The 14588-nt window shown below is 27.6% G+C and overlaps 1 protein-coding gene across 3 annotated transcripts in view; it reads left to right on the forward strand.

Moving 5' to 3' along the window:
• The window catches only part of LOC129974822 (uncharacterized), a 199783-nt gene that overhangs the window by 164870 nt on the left and 20325 nt on the right, over positions 1–14588 (forward strand). For all 3 annotated transcript variants that reach the window (XM_056087584.1, XM_056087586.1, XM_056087585.1), the window contains one exon: positions 8547–8727. In XM_056087584.1, the coding sequence (XP_055943559.1) occupies positions 8547–8727 (181 nt within the window). The remainder of the gene's footprint in view (positions 1–8546; positions 8728–14588) is intronic.

Raw genomic sequence — 14588 nt, forward strand, 5'->3', positions numbered from 1 at the left:
TCTACTTCTCAGACTAGGAAAGTGATATCGAAAAAAGCTTCTGAACCATTCAACCGTAGAATCCGAATGATAAATGAAAGCACCAGGTTTGTTTGCTTTCCGGATGGGAGAATTCTTTTGACTAGCTAATCCTGGAGACAATCAATCATATGCGCTTAGAGGCTGCTCCAAATTCGGGAAAGTTATCAATCACGATATCCTATTCGATAATCGGGTATCAAATAAACATTGATCAATAGTCATGGTCGGATTGATTCTGTCTATGGATAAGGATATCATCAATATTTTTTATCAGTTGAAATCAATAAATACGAAAAGTTTTTTTGATATTGTAAATAGAATGACATAGAATAAAAATGTCATTAATTTAAAAGCTACCTTAATATGGTAGAAAGTGAATTGTTTTCCCGAGAAATGAGAGAAATTGTTTTCTTTTTCATTAGAAATATGATTTATGTAAATAAGACTTTAATGATTTTTTTCAAATTATATCGATTTCAGTTCAAGCGTTAATAACTGATTATTAATCGCAATATAAGAAATTTGATGAAAAAGTCTAGCAAATAATTTTATTAGTACATTGAGTTTCATTTCTTAAATTTTATTATTTTCTATTTTTTCCATCTTTAATTCACAATTCCTTTTTTAAAATACAATAGACTCTTTAAATACTTTTATTCCTGAAATCGTCATTCGAAATTCACATAGAAATGAGTAAAAATGTATTGCAGAGTTCTGTCTTAAAAACTAAATTTGTAAAGTCGCATGCTTGAGTGAAATGCATTTTGAGCATTTGGATGAAGATATTCTCATCCAGGTTAAAGTGAACATTTTTATTTTTGGGTTCACAGCACTTGAATACATCATATCACAAGAATACTTAAGACATACAAAACACGCACAACTACCAGAGGAGGAAATTCTTTTTAACGTTGACGCGTCACCAGTTGGCGTTAGCAGTTCAGTTACAGTCAAGGGGGCTGTTACATTTGTAGTGAAAGCTTATAAGCCAGTTAACAGCTACGCTACACGAGCAATTGCTTTTGTATTGTGGTCATATTACTCGGCTGTGAACCACAAGGTCCCAGGTTCTATCCTCACTCAGAACAATTCGCCACATTGGTGACCCGGGCGTGATTTGAACACACTTATAAAAAAAGTGTAAAAACGGATGAATCTGGTAAAAACTGAAATTCAGTATATATCCTTTATATCAACGTAATTGATATATGCCGAATTTTGAATAAGATATAATATAGAGGGGTGTACGTATGTATGTGGACATGACTCCAAAATCCATTGAGTCAGATTGATGAATTTATTCATAAATGTGCCCAAATCCAAAACTCTAGCGCATCAGAAAGTGTAAAAACTCCATCTTCATAGACTTGAAACGCGTCACTACATGTTCACATTCCTTGTTCTTTGTTTATTACTTTTTAATCAAAAGGATTTACAAACCAATGTGCATAAAAACTTTTCAAAAATTAAAATTCTCATTTTTTTAAATTGATTTTTGAATATATACAGAAAACGATGAGTAACTTGCGTCTTTTTGTGCTGACATTACTTTCAAAATATTTATTAAAAAGTTTCATTATCTAGAACTTTTCGGTAACTTTTTAGTACATATCTAAAATTGAATTATCAGATGTGGCCATAAATGGTGAACATCATCTAGATTTGAATTTCATTTTTCCTATTTGGAAACATGTTACGATGTTTATGAGTTTTATACCGAGAGAAAAACATTCCCACCTCTATAAGGAAAAAAAATCATACGAAAATGGCATAGAAAACAGATCATGAAAAATGGAATGGGTAAAATTGAGTAGAAACGATTGTTTTTAAAAATGGAAAAAAAGTGAACAGAATATTTTATTGTTTCTTACTTTTCTTCCTTATTTAATGACTTGTCATTTTTATACTCATTTTGAATTCGGGTTATTAGTTCCATACTTTACGACACAAAGAGAATCTGAAGTGGTAATTTTGGAACGCACCAAGATAGAAAATAAATAAATAAATGACAGCTATTTCGTTTCTTATATGCTTATTTGTTTGTTTGCCCTTAAGGGCAGGAAAAATAAAACTTTATTCTTACAAACATTGTGAATTGAGCTAGTTAATGTTAAAAATGACTTTTTTTTATAATAATGCATCGTTGAAATTGGAAATGGAAGTACGCAGTTGCCAGAAGTAGTTTTCTCCTTGTATTGGTGACGATTTCAAGTGTTAGTAAATGTTTTATTTGGCAGTTGTTTTGTAAACAAGAGCTTATAAATTATTTTCAAATACAAAAAAAAAAAAAAAAAAAAAAACCTCACTTTTTTATTCTCTTCTATGTAAAATATTATAAGAGGTTATTACAATTTTAAAAAATACAGCTTTAAATTTTTGATGAAACTCCTCGCTTTACACATATTTGAAGTTAAAAACGCCATTTTAAGATTATTTTCTGCCTGCGGTTTTACACCGTTGTATTGTAAAATTTAAGTAATCAAAATTGATATGAATGAAATTTGGCGTATGTTATTGACTCAAATTGGATATTTACAATAGAATACAATTATAAATGTGTAATTATCAAAGTAATGCGAATACATTTGCTCAAAAAGGAAAACAGGCTATATATATATATATCAAATTTGGAGTAACATTTCATCACTAGAAATAATGAATTTTAACAAATCTTGAATAAAAATATATTAACATGAGGGCTTTGGGTCTGTCTATCTATTCATTTATATGTAAAAGCTCTAAATCAGTAAAATTGATGCTACATAGATAAATTTTAATATGTGGGGTTGATTCAAACTATTAACTCTGCCAATACTGAAAGGCCCTAAAGGCCGGGTCAGTTAAATTAAATTGAGCACTCGAAATGCTTGAATTACTGCAATATCCCTTCACTGCTCTGTTTATTGTAATTTATTAAATGCCTGAAATGCGTGCTTTATTCGCTAGAGAAGCTCGGTCAAATGGGTTTCAGGGACAGGAAGGATTTTGAAAATTCTCAAAGGATATCCGAGCCATATATTTGCTTAGTAACCCTCAGCTAAGTGGAATCCTGTATTATAAATAAATTCCACAGGTTATCACTGCAGTTTTTAAAAAAGTAAAGAATTTTTCTGACTTTTGAAAAAGAAACTTGGACGCTCCAGTACTCGAATGATACCTGAGCCTGAATGATTTCCTGAACTCGAATGATTTCCGAATTAGAGGATTAATCTTGATCACATTTTAGAGCCCAACTAACGAACGATAGAGATAAAAATTGTTTAGTCATTTACATATCCTACATAACGGGAAAAAAAAACTTAAAATGCCCCATATTTTGAAAGTACACAAAAAGTAAAAGAAGTAGCATTTCCGTTGACCTGAATAAAGTACTTGCCATGAATTATAATCTACAATATACTGTTTTAAATGTTCAATACTGTAAAAATAATGAAAGGCATTGATTTAAATGGAAAACATAAAAATTGATTTAAATGGAAGACAAATATTCTTTCTTATTGTAATAATTCGTTAAAGTTAATTTTTTTTGTCGATTTGAGAAAATTTTCATTTAAAAAAGTGATAAATTTAACAATTAGTATAGCAAAAAAAATTACTTTGAATATTCGTGGATTAAAATTAGTAATGTCTAAATGGAAGAAATTTCTATTTAGGACACTGATTTTTTTGCTACACGTGGTATGGTAACCGTGTAAATAGTGTTAAGTAAGCATTAATTAATGCATAAAAATTTTTTAGTTTATTTAATAAATTTATTCATGAATCTTAGCTTTATGTATTTTCTGTTTACAAAAATATATTATAGTTACTATTCAATTCTGAATTCAAATTGGAGTTAAAATCTTGCTATTTAATTTTGTTTTACTGATTGGTGATTCATACGTAGTAGAACTCCTATTGTTGCAGCAAAAAAAATCCCTGAGTTTTTTTGAAAAATAAAAACAATATATTTTTTTTTAAAATTCAGCTTTTATTTTATTGGAAGCAGACGTTTAAATTGTTCGAATTTAGTCTTATCTTGAATTGAACCTAGTAATTTCGCCATTAAATTTATACCTATTAATTTCGCCATTGTCACCAAATGTCAGCGCTCATAAATATATTTGTTAATAGAGCATACAGTTAATTTTTATTCTATTTTTTAAAAATTCTATTATAGTAAATTTTATCCTAAAACATTTGTGTATAAAAATTCAAAATGTGTATATAACCGATGTGTTTTTTTTCCGATGTTTTGAGCCATATTCTTTTTACGGAAATTTGCAACAATTATAAAATTACCTGCATTTTTATAAAAATAATTTTTAATTAAAACGAACTTGAATGTAGCATGGTAACAAGGGAATCTATTTAGGAAATAGTACGTTGATAATTTATAACAAAAATCGTACATTAAAAATGAAAATAATTTAATTTATTCCCATTGAATATATGTCAAATGACATAATGCTATTTACTACAATTACATTATTTCTTAAGTGAAAATTACTGAGTTATTAACAATATTATAGTATAATTAATACTCAAATAACTAATGCTATTATTTGTTTTCAGAGTGTTAAATATACTTATAAATACTCATAATTACCTTGAAATTAATTGTTAAACTACTATTTATACTAATATATAATCAAATTAGAATAAGTCACATTGTTATTCACAGTAATCATTTATATTTATGTAAGAATAAAATAATGATTAAAACTGATAATACTACAATTTGCACAAAATTATTTGAAGTTGAAATAATAGCAGACGATTATTTGCCTGCTTTTCGGAAGAATTATGTTTACAAATCGGAAAGAGAATTTGTTTTCTAAAATTTAATATAGAGAAGAAGGAATTAATGAAACGCGAATTTCAAATACTTATTAAAATTTTTCATGCTATTTAAGAAAAATTGTTTCAAAATGTTCTGTAATTAAAATAAATTTCATACTCGTAAGCACAGAAAAACTAAAATATTTTTTTCATACGAAGAAGGTACATGATAGAAAATAGACTTGAATTATTGAATAAATTAACAATTCAGTTATAGAGTGGCTTTATAATTGAATGAATTATTTTGAATATGAATCATTTTGGCCAGTAAAAATATATAGGAAGTATATATAGAGTAATTGGTATGAAGCAATAACATCTATAAATTATAAACATTTTCATTTCACACTTAATAAATATATATAGATAACAGCAGAAAATGCACATTTTACCAACTAAGATATATATCAGGATGGAAGACATTCAAGAGAAATTTTACTATTCTCGTTTCACTTCACAATTCAGTTTGAATTTTAAAAAGAAACTTTCATTATACATTTATACTATTATACATTTTATTTATTTATGCATTTATACATTTTATAGATTTATTTTAAGAATTATACATTTAATCCAGAATTTTAATACATATTGTCCATAACAAATGCCATTACACATTCTCTTTTTCTGTAAAACTTACATGTAAATAACACATGAACTAAATATCTTATTTAAAAAAAATCAAAAATTACTTAAATGGATAATTTGATAAATAATTGAATTAGTTCCTTAAATAGTTATTTTCTGTATAAAGAGAATTATTCAATTACTTATTTGTGAAAATTCTTTAGATTATATTTATTTCTCTCTTAATTGGGAGTCTTATTTCAGCAAGGAACATTTAATTATCTGCTGAATCCTTCAATTAAGGGGAGTGAAAATTAAACCGACCATAATTAGATGTACACAACTAGAAATTTTTTTTAAATGATTTTTTAAAATTTATAATAGTAATTTCACTATGTTGATACTTATTAAAATCTTTTGTAATAGAAATATATAAAATTAGTAACTTCCATATTTGTCCTAATTAGCCTTACGATATCAGTTTTGTGGTTTGCAGACGTAAACAATTTAAATTAGCAGTGACTAGTTTCTCAAAATGTTTTAGTTGCTGCTTATTAATATAATTTTTATTTTATAGAAAAAAGAATATCTTAATTATTTCTCAGTTTCAATAATTGGTTCTCTTTTTGTGTTTCATGTGGATATTCTATTTTTAGTGATCTGATCCTTTCGAAATTAAAAGGATTGAATTATTTGTGTTATAAAATAAGAGAAAATTTTGGGAAAAAAAATCATACCAACATGAAATAGTATAATTTATTTATAACATTCAGAATCGAATCTTTTTCTTGAAATAACTAAAATTACCGAAATTGAAGAAATTAATGAAAACAGAATAAGATTAATTTTATCTTTCAACAAAAGAAACAAAGAAATTTTAAAAGAAAGAAGAAATTTTATTTGACGAGATTGAAAGTAAGTTAGTTTCTAGGATATTTAATAAAGCTTCTAATAAAGAATAAACTATATTTTTAAAATTCTTTTTTGCATTATAAATGATTAAATCAACAAAATGATTGGCAATTAACTAAAATTTACAAGCAATAAAATTTACAAGACCTTGTGGTTTGCAGCCCAGTAACATGACCATGATACAAAAGCAATTACTCGGGTACCATAGTTGTTAACTGGCTTACATGCTATTCACTACATCACGTCCGGGTCACCAATGTGGAAGATTGTGATGCACGAGGATAGAACCTGGGACCTTGTGGTTCGTAGCCAAGTAACATGGCCATGATACAAAAGCAATTACTCTGGTAGCGTAGTTGTTAACTGGCTTACATGCTATTCACTACAGAATAACAAACAAATGCAGTAATTTAAATATGAAATTCGGTATAGGATTTTGTGACTAAAACTGTAGTTAATGTCGAAGTTTAGTATTAATCAAACGGGAATGACGTCCTAAAAACTTTTGCGACAATTCAATAAAAATATTAGATTTATACTAAAAATTTATATTTCATGACTAATGTAAACCATTATCATATAAGTCATTCACGGCCTTAATTTTATACGGCCTAAGAGGGATAAGAACTTTATTGGAAATTATGTGAGAAAATTTCGGAGAGAAGAGTGCCTGTAAAAAAATATTGTTGCTTTTCATAGTTACACAATAATTTGATAGTGAAGATTGTTGCCTGGGTGAAATGACTTGAAGACACATGTTGTCTTTTATGTGGTTTACTGGTAACAACAACAAAATGCACATGATTACGCTATAGTGTAGTAGGCCTAAAGAACTACACTTAAAATTTCTCGGGTGAGAGAGAGAATCGTGATCACACTCCCCCTAGTACAGGAGTCATGTTCCCTTCTGCTGGAAAAAAAAAGTATTCTAGCATCAGCAGGGAGACCACGTAATATTTACATGATTGGTAGCAAGCTCCGCCCAGGAAGACCACGTGGTTAACTGAATTCTTAAGAGTGCCACTGGTTTCAAAAACGATTCCTCAGCTTATTACTGTTTTATCCGTGGAAGGGTGTAGCTAGTATTTTGTGTTATTGGGATAATTTACATTTGAAAAATTGCTATGAAAATTTATCTCTTGAGTAGATTTTGAGTAAAAGCCACATTTAGATATTCCACTATATTGTTCGTTTCAGAATCCCAACTCTACAACATTTCGGCGATCATATTTTGCTAAGGGATAGTACTTAGTAAGACGAGTGGCTATTATGCGTCATACTTTTGAGAATAATTTGATTTCATCCTATTGTTAAAAATACACTTCCACTTTCATCTTTCTTCTCACCCCTTTTTTGATGAAATACACCTTTCCTAGCACGTTGACAAAAAAAACCCCAGATGTTTTTTTCGAATCCAAGAATGAACAATACGAAGATTATTATTTTTGCCAATTCCAGTGCTATATTTCCCTACATGACAGTACGGTCACCATTGACGATCCAAAACTAGGAAATCTTTAAATGGAGGAAATTTGAGTTTTGATCCACAAAAAATGTCATACAGGAAATGTTGCATTTTTTCCAACGTCATGAGTTTGCTAAAGATCTAGACATCAACAATAATTCATTTTACACAATTTTGACTGCTTTTCTGCAGCGGCATTCATTGAAACCCAATACGTTCCTGATTCGCTTTACTGAATTTTAAAATATGGAACATGTAACGAATAGTTGGGTATTGTTGGATTATTCAAGTACTAATGGAAACAATTTAAAACTTATCATCAGGTCGCAACTTTCTAGATTTGACTCTTTCCATTTTCATTTGTTTCGTTGGTTTAAACATTTATTAGTCTTGAAAAGTTAATGATTTAAAACAGTCAAAAAGAGCAAAGAAAGTTTCCCACGAGGCTTATCCTAGAAAAGGATTCACAATACCCGTCCCAGCAATGGATGGAATATTATGAGCAATGTATAAATGGAAGATAAATGTATTTTTAGAGGCAAGTCTCATGAAATGATAATTTTAGCCATTATATGTTTATTTTTAAAGTCCGATTCCTTTTGAAGCAGACCATACATTCATTTCATAAAATTCCATTTGAAAATCTAAAGAACTATGAATCATTCTATATTGATGCTTTTTTTAAATAAATATTAAAATATCAAATATTGTAGTAGAAATTTCAAATACAATAAATATGTAAATCCATCCTATTTTACAGACTGCAACAAGACATATTCCGGTAAAGCAGGAGTCAAGTATCCCATCAGAGTGACCGGACCCTTCCAGAGGTTCCTGCCATTCGTCTGCAAGGTGAACTTCGTGGCCATGGGAGGAGATTTTGGAGATTTCGTCGAACTCTCCTTCCTGTCCTTTCAGATTGGAAGATTCGAATTCACCAAGTAAGAAATAATTTTCTAATTAAATTCTTCTTTTATCTACTGATAGTTTTAATTTTTGTTATTCCAAGATATGACTCTGAAAATTATTGTGATTATCATAGCTGGAATAGAAGAATATTCTTCTGATTTTTTTTTCTCTTATACGTAATATAGAGAAAGTATAGTAATCGTCAAAAAATTCGAACTCATAGATTTTGATATATCCCACCATTTTTAGAAAATGCCAGCTTGTCTGTCTATGACAAAGATAGCTCAAAACCGCTTTAAGCTAGATGGTTGAAATTTGGCATACGATCCTTACACCAACTGTACAAATATCTGTCAAATTTTGCGTAACATCTGCTCAAAGGAAGTTCGTCTGCTAGGCTGTTCGAATATACTTTAACACGATCGATACAAAACTAAGAGTACTAGCGAGATAAAGTTTTCTACTCAGATTTGACATCCATAATGTTGACACCTTTCAAATTTTGAGCAAAATCCATTAAAAAGGTTTACTGCCTATCAATCTGTCCTTTCAGAACTACGCGATAAGTCAAAAACACGATGACTTAAATGTATTAATATTTGGAGTGGGAGTTTGTGACTATAAGTGCAGTTTTGTGTCAAATTTTTATTTCAGTCGGTTGCAAAAAATTTTATTAATGCATGCCAGAGAATAATCTCCAAAAAACTCGCCAAGGATAACAAAGGATTCAGTAAAAATGCGAAATGCACGCCAAAAATTAATATTTTATAACTATTGCAAACCAATGCCATGTAAGGCTTTCTATAGCGTGACAAATTTATTAGAGTGTATGCGAGAAATTGTTTTTGAAGATGACTACCCTGGCTAATTAGTATTTTCACCAATACATATTGAATTCTGAGTATTATGATTGAAAAATTTCTTTGATTACAAGTTAAGCCTTTAAAGAGCCCTTTTTTTCTGGTCATGGCATATTAAAATATTTTTGAGATTGAGATTGGATTAAGAAAAGTAGTTCATCTAACATAGATAAATTTAATTTGATTAATTAATTAATTTGGTTGATTAATAATTAAGCAGCAAATCAAAACACGGCATTTTGTGCTAGATAAGGAAGTGAAGCATCTAAGTTTCTGTCTTATTGAAAAAATGCGTCAGAACTTATCTCAATCTTTATAACTTCATTCGAAGATTGATAAATTTGGTGGGAAGCATACTTCCCATGGCCCTTGAAAGGGTTAACGAAATAAAACCAATATAAAATCAATTTGTACATTCTGCATATACGCAAGAATATGAATTTTAAATGAATGAAAGGAAGTTCATTCATAATTTCAGATCCAACTTTTTTTATTTAAGTATTTTTAGCAAAATAAAAATGAAATTTTAAAAAGAGTATCGCACTGACTTACATAAACCATAAAAACTATAAAGTTCAAAACGAAAAGAGAAAAAATGTAAATTACAGCTCATTAAACCCCTTAACTGTTTTTTTTTTTCTTCTTTTTTCAGAATCTAACACATTGATTGCCGTGGTTTTCACCGGTGACCGGAGGGAACAATAAATTACATTATAAGTAATTCAACGCGGCAGTCAACGTGTTAAATGACACCTATTGTTTAGGGGATATACTATTTCATAGATTCAACTAATATTCCGTAGATTTCTTAAGGTGTTTGTGGATTATGCGTAAATTTTGCATTGGATTATAGTGGCTTTGAATTATTTAATCTCAGATTATGAGTTTGAGAAACGATAATTCTACGCCTAAATGTTGCACGGACATAATGATTAAGAGGTTAATTTAAAAGTATGGTGGTACCTTGATGAGTTTCTCACGGAAGAAAAATAATCATTTAGAGCTTTAATTCGAAGTATATATTAATTAAATCTTTGAACAATAATAAAATTAATGTATATAATATGATATATGAGTTATTATAATTTTTCAAATAAAAACGTTGAGTAAAATATAGAACTTATTTTAATGTTATTAATTTAAAAAAAGAAATGGAAGATAAAAATTGGAAATACAACAAAATATTAGAACTCACAAACTGTTTCTTTTCATTCAAGTTTCCACCGGAGGGATCAAATATATGCTTTTTTTGTATTTGCAACTTAGTCATTCTTTAGTTTATGTTTAAATCGTAGAGGATTAAAGAAATGATTCAGGAGCGTCAAAGTAGTTGGAATTGATTACATTGTAGGGTTTTCTAATTTAATCAGGTACTTTAATTATATTTGAACCTTTTTCAGAATATTTTTGTACGAGATTTACATTAGTTACATTTCCTTTCAAGAGTTCCACAATGAAAAGAAAGAAAAAAAATGCAGTACCAATAACTGAAATGCCAGCAAAGTAAACTTATTACCATATTGTACAAAAATGATAAAAAATATCTGCATTGTAAGAATTGTTAGAATAGTGTATGAAAATATAAAAAGTAATAAAATAAAGTGGAATTGGATAGATTCAGATATTGTATTTACGGAAAAAAGTCATAAAGTTAAAAAAATTTCTATTAAAGTATGTAGAGTGAATAATTGTTATATCTTACTGAATTCTATTTTTGCGGAATATTTTAACTTTAAGCTGTCTCTGCACAATGTAGTCAGTACAATGACTTTTAAATGAAAATGATACATATATAATTCGTTTATTATTTTTAATAGTTAATTAAAAAATTAGTTATTTTGAAAGTTATCTATGAAATAATTCTGAATTTTATCAAAATTTTGATATGTATTATTTAAAACTGAGTTAAACTTATAAGTTTAAAGAAATATAAACTAAATTTTTTCTAAAAGAATCTTCTAAGAATTTTTATCATTAGTTCTTCAATTGCAACAAAATGTGTTTATGATATTTCAAAAATAATGATTAAAAGTTTCTTGAAATTCAACTCATTTGGGTCAAAGAAACTGCATCATTTATTTATTGTCACGCTTTAACTTCTTTTCCTATTTACAATCAGAAAAGGATTTCCTATTCTTAACTGGCAACATTTCATTTTCCGATTCAGTTCACAAGCATATCAAAATTAAATCGTTTGGAACTCGTTATTATTATCGTTAAAAATATTCATACTTTGTTTTTTTTCAAAATTTGTCTGTAAAAAAATTGTTAATATTATTATTTATACTGAATTTAATTCATATTATTTATACTGAGTTTTAATTCTCAGATACAACTTATAACGTGTCCTTTATAGTCTTTAATGAAGTTTATAAAATACTTTACTGCTGAAAAAGGAAATTTTCAAAGCTTAATTCAATATTTTTCTTTATTTTTATATTATATAAAGCATTTTGATACAAAAAACAGCGAAGAAATACTTAACAAATGTATCATTTCTTTTCGGTTTCATTAGTTAGTTTTGAAGTGATGACTGAGTTTTTTTCCCCTTTCGTTTGATTGTATTAAAGATAGTTCTGCAAAATATCAAGTCACAAAAAAGCCTCTAATTAACTTCTGCTAATGAATTCTATCTTTTTTTTTCTTACATTCAAATAATCTACTAAATATGAGTTTCTTATAATTATCCTCTAAATAAACGCTTTAATCATTTCTTACAATAGAAGCACAAAGTCTGTTTCAACAGGTATTTATTCCCAGTTTCATTCTGATATCAGATAGCTAAAGATCTGGTTGTTTCTTTTATCTTCATGTGTTATCATAAAATTATATTTTTATTATATTTGAAATTAAATATTATTTGCTTATTTTCCCCATTTTATCACTAATAAGGACGATGTCTAATAAATACTAATTGTAAAGAAAATATTAAATTCCGACTCGAAAAACTCATTTTTTAGATCTTTGTTATCAACGTGATGATAAATATATGAATTTATTAAAAAAAAGAGAAGGTTTTTCTTAAGATTCTAAATTAAGTAACGAACAGAAGCATAACTAAAATTTTGGTTTCTGAAATTTTCATTGTATTCAAAAACAAAACATTCTGAAATTTATCTTTAAATATTCTATAGTTTCTGAAGAGAAAAGGGATATTATGCTATTCAAATTCAATAAATTTAGGTGTTTCGAATATACATTTCAAGAAAAATATCTAAAACGTATATAGCAATACCTAAGAATGTTAAAAAAATTACTCATGTATGTTTCAATTTGGATAGAATTTACAGTGACCATTTTGAAATAAGGGACATAGTATGATTTAAATGCTCTTTAGTTATCAAATTTGTAAAAAAAAAAACCATTTAAATTTATATTTAAAATATAAATTATTGCAATATGGAGTAGATATTAAAAAGACATTTTAAATTACTTATACAGAAAAAGAATTGTTTATGCAATCCACAAAATATTCGAATGGAAAATAATTAGATATAAAATTCCTTACGATATTTCATATGAAAACTTAAGCAAATTCGTCATTTCATTAATATACAACAATAAGAGTGCAAATAAACAATAAAGGTGGTTTTTAAAAGTGATGACTTGTAAATTAAACAAAAATGTATCATAAAAATTTGATAAAATGAGGGAAAAAAGCTGGACGATTTTTAAATATATATTACCTCTCACCGCCACCCCTCTCCTTTATTTACAGAACGACGAAAGCTTGTTCTGAAAGTGATGTCTAATTATAGAAAAAAGTTACTACACGATGCGCCTGTTAACAGCGCCACATACTGGCGAATTTCGAAATTTGCATTCCTATTTTAAAAACGATACAAGTCAAATAGATAGCACTCTACATTTTTTTCTTTAACACAAAAATTACATTAATATACATTAATGTTAAGAAATGGATGCCTAGAATGCACATTTGTGTGTTCGCTTTTTATTTCAGAAATTTTCAGAAAATTCAGCTAATTGATAATAAAATAATAACTACAGCAGTTATCTGGTTCGTTTTAAATTATCTAATCAGCATTAATTTCACAATAACTTATTTCCAGACAGTTTGTTTTAAGAATATTGATTTTGATATTCCATAAATATACTGACATTCCAAAATTTCTCAATTAATTCTAAATTGAAAATAAAAAAAAACTCAAATGCTTAAAATTGACTTAGCTTGAAAATCCTTTGTATAGTTATTTTTATCCTAAACTATAGATAATCTAAATGCTAGAATCTAAACACAAGAAAATGATTTACACTGAAACATAAGAAAAGATGACCCGAGAAGCCCTCTTCGTCATATTCTTCATATTTAAAGAAGAAAATTGGAAAAACAAATAAAATAAATAAATATAAGATAAACTTATAAGTATATTGTTCTGAACTTATGTTCATGGAGAAATATTTTTTTTTTCTATAAACAAGCAGATTTCTTGAACTGATTTCGAAATTTCCTCTTATAAACTAGTTTTTGTGTATAATTTTCAGCGACTAATATAAAACGCAATTACCAATAATAGAAATTTAAAAGTTGCCCTTTAATAAGTATTATAAAATATTTATGAACTTGAAGTTACATGAAAAAGGGAAAAATCTTTATGTATGTATTCATACTACATGATTTTTTTTTCTTATAGTATTTCAAAAGTTTTAGATTCTGGGTAAAAGATCGATGCGTTGACTTATCGCCACGTTTGTCAATGTCAAGAATCATTAATTAATTATTATCTGCAAAAGAGAAAAATGTATTAGAGTATTGTAGAAATAGTTAATTCATGAATTATGTGAAAAAAATATCGATTTTTATATAAAAAAAAGGTTTTTAAGAGAAACTAAAAAGTAAATAACACTATCAGGAATTATTTAAATCTTGTGTAATTTAATATTAATCATGTAAAATTCAAGGAAAAGAACGTGTTCATTTTTGGAAAACTTAGCTGTCAGGATTTTAAAAATGATCATTCAATCTAGGTCAGAAAGACAGAATAGAAGATGATTCATTTCATTTAAAAAACTGA

This window comes from Argiope bruennichi, chromosome 7 (genome assembly GCF_947563725.1).
Source record: "Argiope bruennichi chromosome 7, qqArgBrue1.1, whole genome shotgun sequence".
Taxonomy (NCBI): Eukaryota; Metazoa; Arthropoda; class Arachnida; order Araneae; family Araneidae; genus Argiope; species Argiope bruennichi.